This window comes from Salvelinus fontinalis, chromosome 7 (assembly GCF_029448725.1).
Source record: "Salvelinus fontinalis isolate EN_2023a chromosome 7, ASM2944872v1, whole genome shotgun sequence".
In the NCBI taxonomy this organism is placed as follows: domain Eukaryota; kingdom Metazoa; phylum Chordata; class Actinopteri; order Salmoniformes; family Salmonidae; genus Salvelinus; species Salvelinus fontinalis.
The window spans coordinates 59599026-59623923 of record NC_074671.1 but is presented as its reverse complement, the minus strand read 5'-3'; the positions used below and the strand labels follow the sequence as shown (position 1 = coordinate 59623923).

General features: G+C 44.0%; 1 protein-coding gene across 1 annotated transcript in view; it reads left to right on the top strand.

Moving 5' to 3' along the window:
• Positions 1 to 24898, top strand: part of LOC129859925 (prolactin receptor-like) — a 55396-nt gene that overhangs the window by 6431 nt on the left and 24067 nt on the right. The window contains exon 2 of the mRNA XM_055930171.1: positions 20746 to 20858. Within this exon, the coding sequence (XP_055786146.1) occupies positions 20746 to 20858 (113 nt within the window). The remainder of the gene's footprint in view (positions 1 to 20745; positions 20859 to 24898) is intronic.

Here is a 24898-nt window from a genome sequence, read left to right as displayed (position 1 = left end):
TATCAGGCAACACATTTAACCCAACATAGAAACAGACAAACTAGACACACAACATAGAATTCCCACCCAGCTCACGTCCTGACCAACACTAAACAAGCAAAACACATACGAACTCTGGTCAGGACGTTACAATTTCTTTATCAACCCTATGCTTCAGTCTATTTCTTAGCATCCCTATGCTTCTGTCTATTTCTTTATCATCCCTATGGTTCAGTCTATTTCTTTATAAACCCTATGCTTCAGTCTATTTCTTTATAAACCCTATGCTTCAGCCTTTTTCTTTATCATCCCTATGCTTCAGTCTATTTCTTTATAAACCCTATGCTTGGGCCTCCCGGGTGGCGCAGTGGTCTAGGGCACTGCATCGCAGCGCTAGCTGCGCCACCAGAGACGCTGGGTTCGCGCCCAGGCTCTGTCGCAGCCGGCCGCGACCGGGAGGTCCGTGGGGCGACGCACAATTGGCCTAGCGTCGTCCGGGTTAGGGAGGATTTGGCCGGTAGGGATATCCTTGTCTCATCGCGCACCAGCGACTCCTGTGGCGGGCCGGGCGCAGTGCGCGCTAACCAAGGGAGCCATGTGCACGGTGTTTCCTCCGACACATTGGTGCGGCTGGCTTCCGGGTTGGAGGCGCGCTGTGTTAAGAAGCAGTGCGGCTTGTTTGGGTTGCGTTTCGGAGGTCGCATGGCTTTCGACCTTCGTCTCTCCCGAGCCCGTACGGGAGTTGTAGCGATGAGTCAAGATAGTAATTACTAGCAATTGGATACCACGAAAATTGGGAAGAAAAGGGGCACAAAAAAAATAAATAATAATAATAAAAAATAAAAACCCTATGCTTCAGTCTATTTCTTTATAAACCCTATGCTTCAGTCTATTTCTTTATCATCCCTATGCTTCAGTCTATTTCTTTATCATCCCTATGCTTCAGTCTATTTCTTTATCATCCCTATGCTTCAGTCTATTTCTTTATCAACCCTATGCTTCAGTCTATTTCTTTATCATCCCTATGCTTCAGCCTATTTCTTTATTGACACTATACTTCAGCCTATTTCTTTATTGACACTATGCTTCAGCCTATTTCTTTATTGACACTATTCTTCAACCTATTTCTTTATTGACACTATGCTTCAACCTATTTCTTTATTGACACTATGCTTCAGCCTATTTCTTTATTGACACTATGCTTCAGCATATTTCTTTATTGACACTATGCTTCAGCCTATTTCTTTATTGACACTATACTTCAGCCTATTTCTTTATTGACACTATGCTTCAACCTATTTCTTTATTGACACTATGCTTCAGCCTATTTCTTTATTGACACTATGCTTCAGCCTATTTCTTTATTGACACTATGCTTCAGCCTATTTCTTTATTGACACTATACTTCAGCCTATTTCTTTATTGACACTATGCTTCAACCTATTTCTTTATTGACACTATGCTTCAGCCTATTTCTTTATCATCCCTATGCTTCAGTCTATTTCTTTATTGACACTATGCTTCAGCCTATTTCTTTATTGACACTATGCTTCAGCCTATTTCTTTATTGACACTATGCTGCATCAGTTGGGCTACAGGTGATAATGCTTATTGCTAAATAGCACACCTTTCTGATCAAATGGACCAATATGTGACTTATTTCTGGATGGAGAAATTATATTTTAGATTGGTGTCAGCATAATTTAATAGTCATTCATTTACCTTTTAAAAAGTCAGCAGAACCGACCATCTCACAGTTGTTCAGTATGACTTGGTCCACTGCAGCTATAGGAAAGTCTCCATGTTTTCCTGTGGACACTTTGATTCAGCTGGTATGCCTGATGCATCTTCAGCCCCACACTGTTTTAATAATCCCATTTTTAATTGGTTTGAATTCAGTATGGCTGATAAAAATGTTAAAGGGGATCTGGGGTAAACGTAAGGGAGAAAACCCCTCCAGGCCTCTTTGGTCTGGATTACATCCTGTTGCTGAGACCAGAGGCATGTTGGAGAGTTTGGCTTCATAACTCTTTGTCGCCTAATTCTTTAATTCTTTATTGATTCATTAATCTGTTTGAACACACACATGGGTAAACATAATGTTAAAATAACAAATAATTCAACAAATCCTTAAGATTTTTGTTAAATAATATTGATAGAAACTTACATTAAAAAAATTACCCTTATGAAATAGTCAAATTCCATGGAGAAAAATGATTAGCAGAGAAGATGACTAAATGGGAGAATAGAATATTGATGAATGTTACGCACGCCTCTGAGAAGAGGGAACGCAACTCCCTGCTACAACTCAACTCTCTGAAGTGCAAGAGGTATGGACTGTAGGTGCGAGCAAGGATGACACAAAAGCAGATTTTACCGTTTACTTGGATTTATTTTCTTACACGGTAATATGGGGAAAAGGGGCTGGACGGAACCAAAGCAAAGAAAGTAAATATCAAAGTTCCCCCTCTCCTATCTAACCTGCCTACCCACTTAACTTACCTAACTTAACACCGTCTGGTGCCCTAACCAAAATACAGGGGGTGGTCCGCCCAGGTCTTACCTAGTGTGCCTAGACAGTAAATATACTACGGGTATATGTATGCCCTCGGGCCTCTTGCCTAAGCACTCCCAAAGTGCCTTCTCCTTCCCCCCTGGGAACAAACGAAACAGAGTAATTATTAACGATTTCACAAACACTCACAAACACAGGACATAGAAAAACTGCTACCAACAACAACAGAACTGCTAACAACAACAACAGTACATGCCACACTTTCTGATACACAACCAACACTATATCACAATCTAATTTCTCTCTCAATCTCCAAGTCTCAATCTCCAAGTCTCAATCTCCAAGTCTCAATCTCCAAGTCTCAATCTCCAAGTCTCAATCTCCAAGTCTCAATCTCCAAGTCTCAATCTCCAAGTCTCAATCTCCAAGTCTCAATCTCCAAGTCTCAATCTCCAAGTCTCAATCTCCAAGTCTCTCCTCTCTCCCCTCTTCTCTTGGGCAGAACACTGGCTTTTATCTTCAGGTGGCAATGGTGATTAGAGTCAGCTGCTTCTTGACGAGGGGGCGGGGTCAGCTCCAATCACCAATTAGCCTGGGGTTGACCAAACAGCTGGTTGGGGAGTACTTCAGGAAGCCATCTCCTGAAACACACACTCAAATACAAAACAGAACACAGAAACTGGGGAACGTAACAATGAATTAGAGGCTGCCATAACCGGGCCCATGGGGAGCAGCTAACAGAAAAGCTCTGCTTCATTAGATATGTCGGCATGACTACAGCTAACACACTGTGTGTGTGTGTGTGTGTTTGTGTGTGTGTGTGTGTGTCTCAGTGCTAGGCTCTGGCGTTGTCATGGGTTCTGATCCCCTCTCTCCTCCGCCTTCTCAGTGTCTCTGATACATATTGCATGTGTGAACTGAATACAATATGGACGGTTTATCTGTCAGCCAGGTATTATCATAATATTATCATAATGAATACCTATAGAACTCCCTCGTACCCAAAGGGCACTTTTACTGAGCCAGTAGTTTGAAAATAGATCCACAAACTACGTTCGAGATTGTACATAGAAGTAGCAATGTACTAGTATCACTTACCTAGAGGCCAGAGAGACAGAATTACAGTGTGCTCCAGGTGGTGCATCAGTACACATAGAGGACCTCACTTCAACCCATATGCACATGTAAGACCGGCCTAGTCATCATAACAGGTTTAGGATGACTAAAGAGCCCAGAGGGTCAAGTGTCTTGAACTTGATGCTCATTTACAATAACAAAAGAACAGCGTGAGATTATAATAATAATATGACAGAGATAATAATGATATGATGATACTGTCTGTATCCGAGGTGATTGGCAGGTGGCCACTGGCCATGCTAGTATTTATAACCATTATTGGCTTTTTATTTATTTATCCAGGAAGTCCCATTGAAGTCAGGCTAGTCTTTTACGCGGGAGACCTGAAATGATTGTATCAAAAGCCCAATAGAACATCTACTCCTTCACTCATTTGCCAATGATCAGATTACTAGACATTCTGTTGCTCTTGCCTCACCCAACCCCTAATACAACAGGTCCCACTCTTCTTTTCCAGTATTTGGCCGATGGCCCTGTTCCACTAGGTGGTATGTCTGTTTTCACACCTTTATCTTACATGATCGTGTTCCTCCTCTCCAGCCATCTGAACACATTACATCATCACTTATAAAACACCAAATACGCTGTATTCCAGAGGTCACCGAGTTCAGAGTTCACCGAGTTCTGAATGGCATGTGCAGGGGGACTTTGAGCTGGGGCCTTATCATGGACAGAGTGTGAGATAAACGTGTGAAAAAAGAGGGAGAACGGAGAGAAAGGGAGAGGGACTTTACGAGAGTTTTAGTGCCACGTGCAGCCAGGCTCCAAGGACATTCCCTCAGCTGTCAGCACGTTGTGTAAATCCCTGGCCTTCCAGAAACAGAAACACAGGCAGACAGACAGACAGACAGCAGGGTTATTATAAACAAAATAGAACCACATGTACAGTGCTTTGCAAAATTATGTTTTTTAAAACAGATTTAAGTCAAAACTGTAACTTGGCCACGCAGTAACATTTACAGTCTTCTTAATAAGCAACTCCAGTGTAGATTTGGCTTTGTGTTGTAGGTTATTGTCTTGCTGAAAGGTGAATTCCTCTCCCAGTGTCTGGTGTAAATCAGACTGAACCAGGTTTTTCTTTAGGACTTTGCCTGTACTTAGCTCCATCCTGTTTATTTTTATCCTGAAATGTTTTAATGTTTTGGGTTGGATTTGCCCCAAACATTTGGGGATTTGCATTCAGGCCAAAAAGTGTATTCCTTTGCAGTATATATATTTTTTTTTCAGTATTACTTTAGTGCCTTGTTGCATACAAGATGCCTTACTTGGAATCTTTTTTTCTGTATATTTGTATTATTTTCACTGTCATTTAAGTAATTATCATGGAGTCACTACAATGTTGTTAATCCATCCTCAGTTTTCTCCCATCACATCCATTGAACTCTGTAACTGTTTTAAAATCACCAATGACCTCATGGTAACATCCCTATTCAGTTTCATTCCTGTCCTGAATCTCAGTTCAGAAGGACGGTGATTTAATACATAATCCACAGCATAATTATTAACTTGACCATGATTAAAGAGATATTCATTGTCTGATTTGTTATTGTTACCCATCTACCAATCACTGCCCTTCTTTATGAGGCTTTCGAAAAGCTTCCTGGTCTTTGTAGTTGAATCTGTGCTTGAAATTCAATACTTGACTGAGGATCGCTTACAGATGTATGTATGGGGGACAGAGGAAGGGTTAGCCATAAATTATGTCAACCCCTATTATTTCACACAGAGTCCATGTAATTTATTATGTGATATTTAAGCCAAATTTGACTCCTGGTCTGATTCAGGCGTGCCTAAACAAACGGGCTGGATACTTAAGCAACAATTATATTTTAGTTGTAATTTTTTATTTATCTAAAAAAAAAATGGAAAAAATATATTATACTTTGACATTAGAGTAGTTTTTGTAGATTGTTGACAAAAAAATTACAACTAAATCCATTTTAATCCCACTTTGTAACACAATAAAATGTGAAGAAATCCAAGGGGTCCGAATGCTTTTGCAAGGTAACTGTATCTGTTGCTAAGGAAACTTTCATACACACATTTTTGTGGCATGTATATTTTGTTTTATCTCTGAGAGAGACAGGGAGATCATCAATGTCCATTTTGAGATGTACAGTGCATTCGGAAAGTATTCAATAGTCCCCCCCCCCCCCCCCCCCCTCATCAATCTACACACAATACCCCATAGTGACAAAGCAAAACTGGTTATTATAAATTTTAGCAAATTTATTAAAAATAAAAAACAGAAATATCACATTTACATAAGTACTCCTTTACTCCGTACTAGTGATGCACCAATATGACATTTTTGGCTGATACCGATATCCGATATTTTCCTTGCAAAAAAAAACAATACCGATAACCGATATTTAACATTTTAAGGGCCTTTTAAGCATTCTAGTACAGTTAAATAGTTAAGACACACACATGGACGCAGTGGTCTAAGGCACGGCATCTCAGTGCAAGAGGCGTCACTACAGTCCCTGGTTCGAATCCAAGCTGTATCACATCCGGCCGTGATTGGGAGTCCCATAGGGCGGCGCACAATTGGCCCAGCGTCGTCCAGGTTTGGCCGGGGTAGGCCGTCATAAGAATTAGTTCTTAACAGACTTGCCTAGTTAAATAAAGGTTACACACACACACCACACTGACCAAAAGGTTATTTTGTTGGCATTTACGTATGTCCCCATTACCAGTAAAACATAATCAAAACCTATTCATTTCACTTACTTGCTGTGCTGTTTCATTTATGTTCAGTCATTTAATTCCCAGGATTTCTATGGAACAACGTTTGGGTCTTTGCGTGTCAAATAACACTATTTGATGTGTCAAATAACACTATTTGACGTGCCAGATAAGCTTGTTGACCAATCAGGACCTGATAATAATAATAACAATTTAGCGCGTTCATTCATTTCTTACGTAGTTATTACACATTGATTACACTATCACTCATATTTCATATGTCACAACGATTCATCGATACGTATGCTATGATGCTGGTAAAGTTGTCTCGCGCACCTACAGTGCTGGTCATAAAAAAAATCTAGCTAGCTCATGGATTTTTTTTTTTTTTTATTTATTTCACCTTTATTTAACCAGGTAGGCTAGTTGAGAACAAGTTCTCATTTGCAACTGCGACCTGGCCAAGATAAAGCATAGCAGTGTGAACAGACAACAACACAGAGTTACACATGGATTAAACAATAAACAAGTCAATAACATGGTAGAAAAAAAAGAGAATCTATATACAATGTGTGCAAAAGGCATGAGGTAGGCAATAAATCGAATAATTACAATTTAGCAGATTAACACTGGAGTGATAAATCATCAGATGATCATGTGCAAGAAGAGATACTGGTGTAGCAGAAAAGTAAATAAATAAAAGCAGTATGGGGGGTGAGGTAGGTAAATTGGGTGGGTAGTTTACAGATGGACTATGTACAGCTGCAGCGATCGGTTAGCTGCTCGGATAGCAGATTTTTAAAGTTGTTGAGGGAGATAAAAGTCTCCAACTTCAGAGATTTTTGCAATTCGTTCCACTCGTAGGCAGCAGAGAACTGGAAGGAAAGGCGTCCAAATGAGGTTTTGGCTTTAGGGATGATCAGTGAGATACACCTGCTGGAGCGCGTGCTACGGGTGGGTGTAGCCATCGTGACCAGTGAACTGAGATAAGGCGGCACTTTACCTAGCATAGCCTTGTAGATGACCTGGAGCCAGTGGGTCTGATGACGAACATGTAGCGAGGGCCAGCCGCTGCATGGATGCAAACAATGTTCTTCCCCAAAAACATAGCAAAACGACATCATCTGTTTCAGTAGCTACATAGTTAGCTAGCTAGCTAACTATATAGCTAGGTGTCATCATCTAAATAACCCTCATTTACAAGACAGTTCTTATTTGATTAATAGTGGGCGGACCCATCTATGTGAAGCCAGCCACAATAAGGATTAGCCACAATAGTGGACTTTGCGGTTAGCCTTCAAAATAAAAGTATGTCATTGACAGTGATGCAAATGAATACAAATAGCAGAATTTTGCCATAATTGAATAGATCATGCTAAACGAGGTTGGAATGTTGTTATATAAAATCAACAAAAGACAATAATTTGTTAATTTGACAAAAATCTGTTGAAATCACACTGGAAGTATTATACTTTAGAATTTATTTTATGAACTGAAGTTCAATTTCATTAGGCGAACAACAAGTGGCTACCTAGCTAATACTTACTCACAAGGATTCCTAAATCATTGCTAAGAATAGTAAAAATGACTGCAGTTTCTACTGGTCATTGGTTTCAGGCTGGTTTTAATAGGTACCCCAGAATTTGCAGTCGAACAAATAATGATTTATTACCAACGCAGTATTGTAAACACATCGTTTGTGGCCGGTGTTTGCTTGTTTACAGACATTTTTGTACAGTTTTGACAGCACTACTGATAGTAGTGGTGGCGCTTGGCTTGCACGTGCAAATTCAGAACACACAACATTCTATAATAGAACTGTGTTATTTGACGTGTTTAATTTAAAGCTTATTTAATGTGTCAAATAGTGTTATTTGACGTGTATCTTTTTTGACACGCAAAGACCCAAACGACATTCCATAGTATGTGGTGAAGCTAATAGCAGTGACGCTATTACTGTGTAACTCCGGTATGGCAACATCTGAAAAATAGCGCACTTGGTAGTGTGTACCGGCCATCTACCATTCGGCGAAAGCCAACATCACCCACGACAGAGAATGGTTGCTTGTCATGGATTTCACCTTTGAGTTGTCTCGCTGAAATTTTCTTACTCTTTCAAATGACTGCTCGACTTGTTGATTGCTCGATCCACACAGCAGACATTGTGGGCTAGGTTAGGAATGCTGTGTTGCGTGTGTAGTGCAAAATTTTACGTGAGGTCACTACGTCATGTACCTACGTTATATAGGTATGCAAGTCAGCTTTAACATCGGTTTTGCACATTGGCGTTAGACTAGACATCGGGCCGATACCGATGTTGGCATTTTTAGATAATATTGGTTGATTCTAATATGTTCACCGATGTGTTCACCGATGTATCGTGCATCCCTACTCAGTACTTTGTTGAAGCACCTTTGGCAGCAATTACAGCCTCGAGTCTTCTTGGGTATGATACTACAAGCTTGACACACCTGTATTTGGGGAGTTTCTCCCATTCTTCTCTGCAGATCCTCTCAAGCTCTGTCAGGCAGGATGGGGAGCGCCGCTGCACGGCTATTTTCAGGTCTCTCCAGAGATGTTCAATTGGGTTCAAGTCCCGGCTCTGGCTGGACCACTCAAGGACATTCAGAGACTTGTCCTGAAGCCACTCCTGTGTTGTCTTGGCTGTGTGCTTAGGGTTGTTGTTCTGTTGGAAGGTCCTGAGTGCTCTGGAGCAGGTTTTCATCAAGGATCTCTCTGTACTTTGCTCTGTTCATCTTTCCATCATATCCTGACTAGTCTCCCAGTCCCTGACGCTGAAAAACATCCCCACAGTTTGATGCTGCCACCCCCATGCTACACCGTAGGGATGGTGCCAGGTTTCCTCCAGACACTTGGCATTCAGGCCACAGAGTTCCATCTTGGTTTCATCAGACCAGAGAATCTTGTTTCTCATGGTCTGAGAGTCCCTTAGGTGCCTTTTGGCAAACTCCTAGCAGGCTGTCATGTGCCTTTTACTGAGGAGTGGTTTCTGTCTGGCCACTCTACCATAAAGGTCTGATTGGTGGAGTCGTCCAGAAATGGTTGTCCTTCTGGAAGTTTCTCCCATCTCCAAAGAGGTACTCTAGAGTGACCATTGGGTTCACTCTGTCAGAGTGACCATTGGGTTCTTGGTCACCTCCCCGATTGCTCAGTTTGGCCGGGCGGCCAGCTCTAGGAAAAGTCTTGGTGGTTCCATACTTCTTCCATTTAAGAATGATGGAGGCCAGTCTGTTCTTTGGGACATTAAATACTGCAGACACTTTTTGGTATCCTTCACCAGATCTGTGCCTCGACACAATCCCGTCTCGGAACTCTACGGACAATTCCTTAGACATAATGGCTTAGTTTTTGCTCTGACATGCACTGTCAACTGTGGGACCTTATATAGACAGGTGTTTGCCTTTCCAAATCATGTCCAATCAATTGAATTTACAACAGGTGGACTTCAATCAAGTTGTAGAAACATCTCAATAATTATTAATGGAAACAGGATTCACCTGAGCTCAATTTTGAGTCTCATAGGAAACGGTCTGAATAGTTATGTAAATAAGGTATTTCTGTTTTATATGTTTCATACATATGCAAGCATTTCTAAAAACCTGTTTTCACTTTGTCATTAGGGGGTATTGTGTGTAGATTGATGAGGAAAATGTTTTATTTAATCCACTTTAGAATAAGGCTGTAATGTAACAAAATGTTGAAAAAGGGAAGGGGTCTGAATACTTTCTGAATGCACCGTACCGTATATTGATGTATATAGTTGATACTTTTCACCAAAAAAGTCCTTGCAGCAAAATACACATTCAAAACAGTAGACATTTGCAGGCTATAATTTTGTAGCATGTGTGTCAGAACCCAGAGCCAAATCTCACGTATACACTGGTCAGTTATGTTAACAGCCTGTCACGAGAGGCGAGCCTGTCACGAGAGGCGAGCCTGTCACGAGAGGCGAGCCTGTCACGAGAGGCGAGCCTGTCACGAGAGGCGAGCCTGTCACGAGAGGCTCAACGTCTTGCACTCGTTTAACCTCTAATCCAAAATAAAGATGCACCCACAAACACAGACACAGTCTCTCGTGACAGGCTCGTCTCTAGTGACGGGCTCGCTTGTCACTAGAGACGAGCCTGTCACTAGAGACGAGCCTGTCACTAGAGACGAGCCTGTCACGAGAGACTGTGTCTGTGTTTGTGCGTGCATCTTTATTTTGGATTAGAGGTTAAACGAGTGCAAGACGTTGAGCAGCTTTCCGTGTCAGATGCTGTCCCAGTAACCCTCATGTTTAATAGAATTAGCACTAGTGGATTGCAGCTGAGGCTATGTATTAACCCCCCCCCCCCCGTACTGTACATAGTGACCAATCAAAGCACACGATACTTACTGCTGATTCACAATGCTTTATCGTCATGATACAGAATATAACTAGCTTACTGACTCTGGAATAGCATTGTAATAGCAGTTTAGTAACGTCAGCTGCTCCAGCTCTTGGTACTTGTTCCTGGATTTGATTGGTGATAAATAACTTGTTTATTGGGGAGGAAAATCAATGTGCTGGTGCACTTGAATGTGTAATAACTATAAGATCTTTGAGGCTTGTTATAAGGTGCTCTTTGGCTCATCTATGACTTGATAAATTATTATATTCCAATATAATTCACTAATTCAGAATCTTGGAGAAAAATAAAGGGGATAATGACCACTACTTAGTAAATAAAAAAATGTAGAAAAATGTATTGTAGGACTTCATTTTTTCTCTCATCAAGACACTCTTGTTTTTCTTCAAGATTGCCTTGATATGAAAAATAAGCCCCATGTGTAACGGCTGATTTCCTCCTCTTCGTCTGAAGAGGAGGTGTAGGGATCGGACCAAAACGCAGCGTGTTGTGAAGACATGATGAATTTATTTAGACAAGACGAACATGTAACACACTTGAGAAATTACAAAACAAAAACGACGTAGACTGACCTGAACACATGAACTTACATAAACACGAAGAACGCACGAACAGGTACAGACTAGAACAAATGATACAGTCCCGTGTGGTACAAACACTGACACGGAAGACAAACACCCACAACACACACGTGAAACCCAGGCTGCCTAAGTATGATTCTCAATCAGGGACAACGATTGACAGCTGCCTCTGATTGAGAATCATACCAGGCCGAACACAAACATCCCAACATAGAAAATCAACCATAGACAAACCCACCCAACTCACGCCCTGACCAACTAAAATAAATACAAGACAAAGGAAAACAGGTCAGGAACGTGACAAAAACCCTACCCCCCCCCCCCCCCCCCCCCTCACGGTGCGAACTCCGGGCGCACCACCTAAAAATCTAGGGGAGGGTCTGGGTGGGCATCTGTCCGCGGTGGCGGCTCCGGCGCAGGACGAGGACACCACTCCACCATTGTCTTTGTCCCCCTCCTTAGCGTCCTTTGAGTGGCGATCCTCGCCCCCGACCCTGGTCTAGGAACCTTAACAAAGGTCCCCCCTAGATAGAGGAGATCAGGACAGAGAGGACAGACAGCTCAGGACAGAGAGGTAGCTCAGGACAGAGAGGTAGCTCAGGACAGAGAGGTAGCTCAGGACAGAGAGGTAGCTCAGGACAGAGAGGTAGCTCAGGACAGAGAGGTAGCTCCGGACAGAGAGGCAGCTCTGAACTGAATGGTCGCTCCGGACTAGTGGCAGCTCATGACTGGAGGGCAGCTCATGACTGGAGGGCAGCTCAGGACTGGAAGGCAGCTCAGGACTGGAAGGCAGCTCAGGACTGGAGGGCAGCTCATGACTGGAGGGCAGCTCATGACTGGAGGGCAGCTCATGACTGGCTGACGGCTCGGGCTGCTCATGGCTGGCTGACGGCTCTGGCTGCTCATGGCTGGCGGAAGGCTCTGCCTGCTCCTGTCTGGCGGAAGGCTCTGGCTGCTCCTTTCTGGCGGAAGGCTCTGGCGGCTCCTGTCTGGCGGAAGGCTCTGGCGGCTCCTGTCTGGCGGACAGCTCTGGCGGCTCCTGTCTGGCGGAAGGTTCTAGCGACTCAGGACAGACGGACGGCTCTGAAGGCTCAGGACAGACGGGCGGCTCTGAAGGCTCAGGACAGACGGGCGGCTCTGAAGGCTCAGGACAGACGGGCGGCTTTGAAGGCTCAGTATAGACGGGCGGCTTTGAAGGCTCAGTACAGACGGGCAGCGCAGGCGGCGCTTGGCAGACGGACAGCTCAGACGGCATTGGGCAGACGGGCAGTTCAGGCGCCGCTTGGCAGACGGCAGACTCTGGCCGGCTGAGGTGCACTGTAGGCCTGGTGCGTGGTGCCGGAACTGGAGGTACCGGGCTAAGGACAGGCACCTTAAGGCTAGTGGGGGAGCAACAACAGGACGCACAGGACTCTAGAGGCGCACAGGAGGCTTGGTGCGTGGTACCGGAACTGGAGGTACTGGTCTGGAGACACGCACCACCGGGCTAGTGCGTGGAGGAGGAACAGGGCTCTGGAGACGCACAGGAGGCTTGGTGCGTGGTGGCGGGACTGGTGGTACCGGGCTGAAGACACGCACCATAGGGCTAGTGCGTGGAGGAGGAACAGGGCTCTGGAGACGCACAGGAAGCCTGGTGCGTGGTGTAAGCACTGGTGGTACTGGGCTGGGGCAGGGAGGTGGCGCCGGATATACCGGACCATGCAGGCGTACTGGCTCCCTTGAGCACTGAGCCTGCCCAACCTTACCTGGTTGTATGCTCCCCGTAGCCCGACCAGTGCGGGGAGGTGGAATAACCCGCACTTGGCTGTGTAGGCGAACCGGGGACACCATGCGTAAGGCTGGTGCCATGTATGCCGGCCTGAGGAGACGCACTGGAGACCAGACGCATTGAGCCGGCTTCATGGCACCTGGCTCAATACTCAATCTAGCCCTGCCAGTGCGGGGAGGTGGAATAACCCGCACCGGGCTATGCACACGTACAGGAGACACCGTGCGCTCTACCGCATAACACGGTGTCTGCCCGTACTCTCGCTCTCCACGGTAAGATCGGGAAGTTGGCGCAGGTCTCCTACCTGACTTCGCCACACTACCCTTTAGCCCCCCCCCCCCCAAGAAATTTTTGGGCTTGACTAACAGGCTTCCTACCGCGTCGTTGTGCTGCCTCTATTCGCCGGTATCCCTCCTCACACTGCGCCAAAGAATCCGAGGCGGGTTCCGGCTTTCTCCCTGGGTCGATCGCCCACCTGTCGATCTCCTCCCACGTAGTGTAGTCCAGATTTTGCTCCTGTTTCCGTGCTGCCTCCTCATACCGCCGCCTCTCGGCTTCAGCTGCCTCCAGCTCTTCACGAGGGCGGCGATATTCTCCAGGTTGTGCCCATGACCTTTACCGTCCAGTATTTCTTCCCATGTCCAGGAATCCTGCGATCGCTGCTGCTGCTTTCTCCCACGCCACTTGGTCCTTGGTTGGTGGTTGATTCTGTAACGGCTGATTTCCTCATCTTCGTCTGAAGAGGAGGTGTAGGGATCGGACCAAAACGCAGCGTGTTGTGAAGACATGATGAATTTATTTAGACAAGACGAACATGTAACACACTTGAGAAATTACAAAACAAAAACGACGTAGACCGACCTGAACATATGAACTTACATAAACACGAAGAACGCACGAACAGGTACAGACTAGAACAAACGATACAGTCCCGTGTGGTACAAACACTGACACGGAAGACAAACACCCACAACACACACGTGAAACCCAGGCTGCCTAAGTATGATTCTCAATCAGGGACAACGATTGACAGCTGCCTCTGATTGAGAATCATACCAGGCCGAACACAAAAATCCCAACATAGAAAATCAACCATAGACAAACCCACCCAACTCACGTCCTGACCAACTAAAATAAATACAAGACAAAGGAAAACAGGTCAGGAACGTGACACCATGATAATTATTTCTAAATGTTTTGTTTACTTACTGGTGGACATTATCCCTTTTGTTTTTCTCCAAGATGCTTATTGAATTATTGGATTATATTGGAATTGAATAACTTATCCAGATGGAAATGCCTAACACAATACATAACACAGGACGCATTCCAGATGGGCATTTAACCATGTCACTCCCCAGCTTGAATTGTCTCCACCCGAGCTACCTAATAGGTTATCGGTGACGTAAATGTCTGACGTCATCAAGGGGGCAGTCACATGTGTTTGTGAGACAAAGGTCCTGAGTCCCAGTCTAGATGTGAGCTGGTAAGGGAAGAAGAGGTCCGTTAAACAAGCCCAGTGGCCTCCTTCACATTATGCACAATGACAGTAGTAGCAAAGCAGCATTACAGGCAAACTCTATAACACATTCACAGATAGTAAGACGACTACAAAGGTCCCCAGACATTATGAGAATCTTTCTACTAAAAACAATCTTCATAGTAATGACAGGTCTGTGATCTCACTCAAGGACCATCATTATAGTAATGACAGGTCTGTGACCTCTCCAACCTCAAGTACCATCATTATAGTAATGACAGGTCTGTGATCTCACTACCCTCAAGGACCATCATTATAGTAATGACAGGTCTGATTTCTCCAACCTCAAGGACCATCATTATAGTAATGACAGGTCTGTGATCTCACTACCCTCAAGGACCATCATTATAGTAATGACAGGTCTGTGATTTCTCCAACCACAAGGACCATCATTATAGTAATGACAGGTCTGTAATTTCACCACCCTCAAGGACCATCATTATAGTAATGACAGGTCTGTGATTTCTCCAACCTCAAGGACCATCATTATAGTAATGACAGGCCTGTGATTTCACCACCCTCAAGGACCATCATTATAGTAATGACAGGTCTGTGATTTTAGAATATTGTCCATATATCCCATATTGTCCTATATCCCATATTGTTCCTATATCCCATATTGTCCCTATATCCCATATTGTTCCTATATCCCATATTGTCCCTATATCCCATATTGTCCCTATATCCCATATTGTTCCTATATCCCATATTGTCCCTATATCCCATATTGTCCCTATATTGTTCCTATATCCCATATTGTTCCTATATCCCATATTGTCCATATATCCCATATTGTCCCTATATCCCATATTGTCCTATATTGTTCCTATATCCCATATTGTCCCTATATCCCATATTGTTCCTATATCCCATATTGTTCCTATAACCCATATTGTCCCTATATCCCATATTGTTCCTATATCCCATATTGTCCCTATATCCCATATTGTTCCTATATCCCATATTGTTCCTATATCCCATATTGTTCCTATATCCCATATTGTCCCTATATCCCATATTGTTCCTATATCCCATATTGTTCCTATATCCCATATTGTCCCTATATCCCATATTGTCCCTATATCCCATATTCCCAGCTAGCCTACAGCTTTATTATTATATTCCCTGGATCTGAAAGTCCTCACTAATCTCAGAAAAAATATGTTGGTTTGTTATGCAAGTGAGAGAAAGTAGAACAGGGGATTAGTTGTTTCCAAGTCCATGGAAAATCATCTGTTGCATTGATTTAATCTCCAGGTGTAATTGTGTGACCCAGCAATCGCCTTTTGTCCAGATCAGATAAGCCATGTGCCAAAACCTCTAAAAGAGAACACGTTGGCTCCCTGTTGTTGCTGCACAAGAGAGAGTTACATTTGTAACCATGGAGAGCCTTCTCTTGGTACCACGGCGACCACTTCTCATTTTTTTATGTTGCCGCTGGACATGAAAAAAAAAAACAAGATGTTCCATCAAAGTGGAGCAGCTTTGCAGTCCAGTAACTCTTCTGGTGAAAGAGAGGCAAATAATACTCTGTGGGCAATATCAACTCCTTCTATCTTATTCAGAGAGGCTGAATGACATGATGAATAAGGCTAAGTCTGTTTACCAGTGAGTTTTAAAGTGCAGTGGCAGTGGCCAATCATTCTCTATGAGGCGTCTTTCATTACTGTCCTCAACTACTGTTTGTAGAGTTAACTGGGGACGAGAAGTTAAGATGGAATTGACTCCAACCCAGGGGGCTGAACATGTGTACACTGTGTACTAAGCATCCTATGTGATGGCACAGCAAAACGTCAATGTCAGTTGCACATATGTAGTGAATTGGCTTGGACACTGGGCCATGGCCCTATGCCTTAGGATCTGTATTTGGGTCACAGTACTGCACCACTAGACTGTCTACCTGGGTTCTAAAAAGAGATGAAAGGTTTCTGAGTAGGAGGCTATTTTGAGGAGGTCTTCAGGCGATGTTGTGAGGGCCATTGAAAGAGTTTTAGTAGGTCAAAATGTCATCAGAGATTTGTCTGAGGACAAAGAGCTCTAATGGAATGTTGGCAGAGCTCCAGTGTTCCCTGAGGTGAGTTCAACAAGGGTTCTATTTGCAGCAAACATGTTACTTAGTTACAATTTCAGTTGAACATTCCAAAATGTCACGGTTAAATGTCAAACAGATCATTTTTGTAAGGATAACTGTCGCAGTTTAGCAACAATAATCAAACTGCAAATGACTTTTCTATTCCCACTACATGTAATAGCCATTAATGGCAACATGATCATTCCTAGTGACAGTTTTAGGGGGACCCTTCTGAATGCTGGATTAGCTTTTCCTCGAGGGCCGTTGTGGCCGCTGGTTGCAGCTGGACCGCTAGCTAACATCAGTTGGACTGCTAGCGGTAAGGACCGGCTGTAAGGACCGCTAGCTTCTAATCAGGGTTGCCACTCAGGTGCTTCTAATCAGGGTTGCCATTCATCTTCCAACCAGTGATGTAGCTTTTCTGGCCTACCTGTATACACATTACAGTCAGAAAGAAATACAGAATTATAGGGTAGGGGGGTGGGCACGAAGGGCAATTGAGGGCATCAGGCGTGAACCATTCAGTTGAAGAATGCTCATGTTTCTTACTGTGGAAATCTCTGGCAGACATGAAAGCAGGCTAGCAGATATGATGACGATGATTGATGGCTGGAGACTGAAACAGTTGCAGTATTCTAAGCAACTATTGGAAAGGTTACCCAATCTCAGAAAAGTTCACCCAGTCTCTCTAGGAAATTGTGGAACTTCCCTTCCGCAAAGAATTCGAATAAACAATTATAAAACTAATTAGGTGAGTGCTTTTATTTGTTCTGTTTCACACATGTAAAAGTGTGTATTATACATGTACACTGAGTGTATAAAACATTCAGAACACCATGACAGACTGACCAGGTGAATCCAGGTGAAATCTATGATCCCTTATTGATGTCACTTTTTAAATCCACTTCCATCAGTGTAGATGAAGGGGAGGATTTTTAAACCTTAAGACTATTGAGACATGGATTGTCATGTGCCATTCAGAGGGGAATGGACAAGACAAAACATATAAGTGTCTTTTGAATGGGGTATGGTAGTAGGTGCCAGGCGCACTGGTTTGAGTATGTCAAGAACTGCCACGCTGCTGGGTTTTTAACACTGAACAGTTTCCCGTTTGTATCAAGAATGGTCCACCACACAAAGGACATCGAGCCAATCTGACACAACAGTGGGAAGGATTAGAGTCAAAAGCATCCCTGTGGAACGCTTTCGACACCTTGTAGAGTCCATGCTCTGACGAATTGAGGCTGTTCTTAGCTCAAAAGGGGTTGCAACTCAATATTAGGAAGGTGTTCCTAATGTTTTGTACCCTCGGTGTATAGCACAGGGTCAAGGAGCTAGTTCTGTTCCTGTGACAGTTGTCTGGGATGCTGTTCTGGCGTCTCAGACATTAAGTCCCTACATAGCTCATCATTTTAACCTACTTCACCATGCAAACCTGATGTGAGCGCCTCCCTCCGGACCACAGTCAAGGGGAGTTACTCATATAAACAGTAACAATACAGTAAAGTGGTGTCTGGTAGAGCTATAATCCAACTGTTCCAAGGTTCAACTCAACTGACCATTGGCTTTGTGGCCAATGAGTAGGCATATTTATAAATCAGTCATAACGCACAGTAATATTCAGACACAGGACATGAACAGGTTCACTTGAAAAGGATTGCCCTTTAGGGGTAGCGGGTTATTGTGCATCCCTGTGGTTGGCTGAACACTAGTTGTAGGTCGTTGTCACTCATAAGGTGTTACAGGGTGACCAGATACTCCTGCTTGGGACAGAATAAGAGAGGGAGAGAGAGAGACCATATTTCCCTCAGATTACACAGACCCACAAAGAATTTGAAGAGAATTACAATTTTGATAAACTCCCATATCTATTGGGTGAAATACCACAGTGTGCCATCACAGCAGCAAGATGTGTGACCTGTTGCCACAAGAAAAGGGCAACTATCAAGGCACAAGGCGAGACCCAAATAAAGACACAGGAGGCAGATGGTTGGAGTCTTACAGTGTTTATTAATACAAAGGAGTAGGCCAGAGAATGGTCGTGGACAGGCAAAGGGTCAAAACCAGTTCAGAGTCCAGGAGGTACAGAGTGGCAGACAGGCTCGTGGTCAAGGCAGGCAGAATGGTCAGGCAGGCGGGTACAAAGTTCATAAACAGGAAAGGGTCAAAACCGGGACGACTAGAAAAAGGAGAATAGCAAAAAGCAGGAGAACGGGAAATACACTGGTTGACTTGGAAACATACAAGACGAACTGGCACAGAGAGACAGGAAACACAGGGATAAATACACTGGGGAACATAAGCGACACCTGGAGGGGGTGGAGACAATCACAAGAACAGGTGAAACAGATCCGGGCGTGACAGCAACCAGTGAAGAACAAACACCATTGTAAATACAACCCATATTTATGTTGATTTATTTTCCCTTTTGTACTTTAACTATTTGCACATCGTTACAACACTGTATATAGACATAATATGACATATGAAATGTCTTTATTATTTTGGAACTTTTGTGAGTGTAATGTTTACCGTTCTTTTTTTAATTGTTTATTTCACTTTTGTTTATTATCTATTATGTAATCATATGTTTCCCATGCCACTAAAGCCCATTAATTGAGAGAATGAGAGACAGCCGATTCTTTCTTATCCTCCAGCTCCTGATGGCAGCCCAAGCTGTGGGGCTGCAGCTTGGGAAGGAGGAGTAGAAGGAAGGGGTTGCTTGGTGAAGGATGCGGGCAGGGGAAAAAAGCACCAGCCTCTGAGCGGATCAGGGGTTTGAGCAGTGACGTACACTCTTGAAATGGTTCTTCGGCTGTCGCCATAGGAAAACCCTTTGAATAACCCTTTTCGGTTGCAGGTAGAACCCTTTTGAGTTCCATTTAGAACACTTTAAACAGAGGGTTCTACATAGAACCCAAAAGAATTCTACTTGAAACCAAAAAGGGTTATATTTGGAACAAAAAAGTTTCTTCTATGGGGACAGCTGAAGAACCCTTTTGGAAGCCTTTTATCTAAGAGTGTAGCCCTGGGGGATAGAGGCCGAGGGCAGGGGCTGGGGTTAGAGAAGGAGAGGCAGGTGACTTGCTTCAGCCACAGATCAAAAAGACGATTATCCCCAATGTCTGATGACATAGGGACCGGTGGGAGTTGATTGGAGCAAATCTCTTGTCTTTCTTGATGACCGTTTTAAGCTGTTAAGCTTTTTTGGTGCAGTATTTGTCTTTAGAGTATAGTTCTAAAAGGCTTGATATCTAGGGCTCAAATGCTCACACTTTACTGGGCTTTGTCGGAACACGTGTCACCATGTTCTGACTGCTGTGTCACCAGATGACCCTCCAAACAGCCTCAAACAACCCCCAACAGTCCACCACCAACTGAAACAGTAAACTAGGAACACTGAAATCACCTTAGAATCACAAAAACTGTCCTTAAAGTGAAAGTTTAGGAAAATAGAATGAGCACCTTTTGAGTAATATTAAAAATAAAAGTACTTAGCTTTTATTTACCGTGTTTATCTTTACTTACCCCTGATAACCAGACAGACAAATGAAATAATTATCCCCTCAGCGCTACCATTGGACAATGATGGCTTTGTGGCTGGCTGGTCCTACATGACTGAGTGAGCTCGGTGGTCTTTTCCAAGGGGCTTCTATAACTGAATAAATGTACACTAGTCTTGATTAGTAGAAAAAGCTACTACTCTCTAGCTCTATTTACCTCCCAGTCTGCCATCATGAATAGTCTTGAGATGAGAGGCACTGGCTTGGGCTTGTCAGACTTGTCCCAGGGAATTATACACAGGCACGGGAACACACACACCCACACACTCACACGTCCATCTGTTCCCAGGGGGATTTGAATCAGGGGATGAACCCAGATGTTGATGACTATATAAGTACACAGTAGGCCCACAGTCAGCTGTGTAACTGTATCCTGTGTGTGTGTGTGTGTGTGTGTGTGTGTGTGTGTGTGTGTGTGTGTGTGTGTGTGTGTGTGTGTGTGTGTGTGTGTGTGTGTGTGTGTGTGTGTGTGTGTGTGTGTGTGTTGGCAGATCGTTGGAGAACAGCTGTGTGATGCTGTGGCTGCTGGTCCTTGTCCTGCCCGGGGTAGCATGCAGTGCCCTGACCCAGAACCTTCTACAGCCAGACAATGACCACAGAGACGGTGAGTCACACGCCCCACTTCACCCTGACCTCAAAGTCCACTAGATAGACTGTCTCTGTGAGTATCTCTGTGGGTGTCTCTGTGGGTGTCTCTGTGTATCTCAGTGGGTGTCTCTGTGTATGTCTGTGGGTGTCTGTGCATCTCTGTGGGTGTCTCTGTGTATCTCTGTGGGTGTCGGTGTATCTCTGTGGGTGTCTCTGTGTATCTCTGTGGGTGTCTCTGTGGGTGTCTCTGTGAATCTCTGTGTATCTGTGGGTGTCTCTGTATATCTCTTCGGCTGTTTCTGTGTATCTCTGTGGGTGTCTCTGTGTATCTCTTTGGGTGTCTCTGTGTATCTCTGTGGGTGTCTGTGTATCTCTTTCGGTGTCTCTGTGTATCTCTGTGTTTCTCTGTGGGTGTCTCTGTGTATCTCTGTGGGTGTCTGTGTTTCTCTGTGGGTGTCTCTGTGTATCTCTGTGGGTATGTCTGTGTATCTCTGTGTATCTATGTGGGTGTCTCTGTGAATCTCTGTGTATCTCTGTGGGTGTCTCTGTGGGTGTCTCTGTGTGTCTCTGTGTGTCTCTGTGGGTGTCTCTGTGGGTGTCTCTGTGTGTCTCTGTGTATCTCTGTGGGTGTCTCTGTGGGTGTCTCTGTGTGTCTCTGTGGGTGTCTCTGTGTATCTCTGTGGGTGTCTCTGTGTATCTCTGTGGGTGTCTCTGTGTATCTCTGTGGGTGTCTTTTTGTATCTCTGTGGGTGTCTCTGTGTGTCTCTGTGGGTGTCTCTGTGTATCTCTGTGGATGTCTCTGTGTGTCTCTGTGGGTGTCTCTGTGTGTCTCTGTGGGTGTCTCTGTGTATCTCTGTGGGTGTCTTTTTGTATCTCTGTGGGTGTCTCTGTGTGTCTCTGTGGGTGTCTCTGTGTGTCTCTGTGGGTGTCTCTGTGTATCTCTGTGGGTGTCTCTGTGTATCTCTGTGGGTGTCTCTGTGGGTGCCTCTGTGTATCTCTTTCCATCTCTGTGTATCTCTGTGGGTGTCTCTTTGGGTGTCTCTTTGTATCTCTGTGGGTGTCTCTGTGTATTTCTTTGGGTGTCTCTGTGTATCTCTGTGGGTGTCTGTGTATCTCTGTGTATCTCTGTGGGTGTCTCTGTGAATCTCTGTGTATCTCTGTGGATGTCTCTGTGTATCTCTTTGGGTGTCTCTGTGTATCTCTGTGGGTGTCTCTCTGTGGGTGTCTCTGTGTATCTCTGTGGGTGTCTTTTTGTATCTCTGTGGGTGTCTCTGTGTGTCTCTGTGGGTGTCTCTGTGGGTGCCTCTGTGTATCTCTGTCCATCTCTGTGTATCTCTGTGGGTGTCTCTTTGGGTGTCTCTTTGTATCTCTGTGGGTGTCTCTGTGTATTTCTTTGGGTGTCTCTGTGTATCTCTGTGGGTGTCTGTGAATCTCTGTGTATCTCTGTGGGTGTCTCTGTGTATCTCTTTGGGTGTCTCAGTGTATCTCTGTGGGTGTCTGTGTGTATCTCTGTGGGTGCCGCTGTGTATCTCTTTCCATCTCTGTGTATCTCTGTGGGTGTCTCTGTGTATCTCTGTGGGTGTCTCTGTGTCTCTCTGTGGGTGTCTCTGTGTCTCTCTGGGTGTATCTGTGTCTCTCTGTGCAGTAGTCGCAACATTGCGGTCCAATTGACATTTGATTCTATTTCTGGTGCCTCCCGTTCCACTTTGTTTGGGAAAAGGAGGTAATTCCTGTCGTTCCATGGGTTCAGCCTGTATGGCACCCGTTTGTTGTTTGTTGAGCAGCGTTCAGTTCAAGAGAAAAATGTCTAAATTCTCAGAAGTCGACACAGAGAGCCCAGTGTGCCCCATTGAATCAGCCACTGCCATGCTTAAGACCAAATGCCTTGCTGGCGGCTCCCTTTAGAAACGGTCCAGGGACTTCCGATGTTGTTGTTTGTTCTTTTGTAGTGTGGAATACTTTACAACAGTGTTCTTCAGTCCAGGTGGTACCCAGGTTTTAGTTACAGTCAGTGCATCACCACCTGATTAAACTAATCACGGGCTTGCCGATTAGTTAAATCAATAATTAGATAATTAGTTACATTTATAATAAATTGTGTTTATTCTAGGATGTAAAAATGCCTCCACAGTCAACACCCTTGTCGACCAGGACTGAAGAAATTTCCTTATTCAGTCACTTGGGTTTATTACGCAGCATTTCCATCCTTTCTGTGGAAAACATTTAACTGAAACAAAAGCAGGCAGTGCTCCTAATTCTGTTGTCTCGTTCCCCCTCCAGTCTGAGTAACAAATGTGGGGCAGGCAGCAATCCTCTCATAGTGGAACCTGGTCGTCAGCTTGTCATTTGTGTGATACCCTGCTCTTCGCTGCTTGTTCAGTGAATAAAACAGAACAAGAGTTGTGAATTATATATCAGGCCTACCTGCCTGCCGGCCTCCACGGACATAGCAACGCTGCCTCTGCAGAGGGAGGAAGACAGACAGCTGCTCTGGTTAAACCTTGATATCGGTTTATGGAAGAGACTGAATAATCATCTACTTAGCTGAGCTGCTGAGGTACCAGTTTGTTCCTGGTTATGCCATCTGCTTAGCCTGCTAGTTGTTAAGGTAAGGCAGCAGTTGTTGAGCTAAGGTAACGGTGTATTAGACTATTTCTTCTGTCCATCATCTTCCCCTTACATGAGTTTATCATCGACAGATAATGTGTCTGCATTTAAACTCATTCAGGGAGAATAGAGTGGAGAGAAGGACATGAAGGCTGTCTATTCTACTACGTCCTACACTGTTTGGTCTGTGTACCCTGCAGCTCTTCAGAACTCACAGTGGGAGACTCATCATGGACAATGTGGCCAGTACAGTACAGTACAATACATTCCCTTTTGACAGAACAGAAGCTTGATCAAGGACAGAGGGGAACAAATGAGTGACATTTTCATTGTGCTTCATTTAGTAAGATGAATATTCAATTGATATTCAATTCGCCGGTGCTAAAAATGCTGGTGTTGTTGTTGCACTTTGGTTTCTTGACTGCATAATGTTTTATCCAATCTTAAGACTTACTTTATATATATGTATGTATGCATGTATGTATGTATGTATGTATGTATGTATGTATGTATGTATGTATGTATGTATGTACAGTAGCAGTCAAAAGTTTGGACACTGTCACGTTCTGACCATAGTTCTTGTGTGTTTTGCTTGTTTTAGTGTTGGTCAGGACGTGAGCTGGGTGGGCATTCTATGTTGTGTGTCTAGTTTGTCTGTTTCTATGTTTGGCCTAATATGGTTCTCAATCAGAGGCAGGTGTTTTGTGTTGTCTCTGATTGGGAATCATATATAGGTGGCTTGTTTTGTGTTGGGGTTTGTGGGTGGTTGTTTCCTGTCTTTGTGTTTTCTCTGCACCAGATAGGGCTGTATCGGTTTGCCACATTTGTTATTTTGTATCGTGTTAAGTGTTCACTGTTTATCGTTTTATTAAACATGTTGAGCACTGGCTACGCTGAGTGTTGGTCCGATCCCTGTTTCAACCTCTCTTCTCGTGAAGAGAGGGAAGGCTGCCGTTACAGACACACCTACTCATTCAAGGGCTTTTCTTTATTTTTACTATTTCCTACATTGTAGAATAATAGTGAAGACATCCTAACTATGAAATAACACATGGAATCATGTAGTAACCAAAAAAGTGTTAAACAAATATATATATTTTAGATTCTTCAAAGTAGCCACCCTTTGCCTCAATGACAGCTTTGCACACTCTTGGCATTCTCTCAACCAGCTTCATGAGCAAGGCTTTTCCAACAGTCTTGAAGGAGTGGAATTTCTTTCCTTCTTAATGCGTTTGAGCCAATCAGTTGTGTTGTGACAAGGTAGGGGTGGTATACAGAAGAAAGCCCTATTTGGTCCATGACCAAGTCCATATTATGGCAAGAACAGCTCAAATAATCAAAGAAGAAATGAAGGTCAGTCAATGTGGAAAGTTTCAAGAACTGTAAAGTTCCCTTTTTTAAACCTTTATTTAACTAGGCAAGTCAGTTAAGAACAAATTCTTATTTACA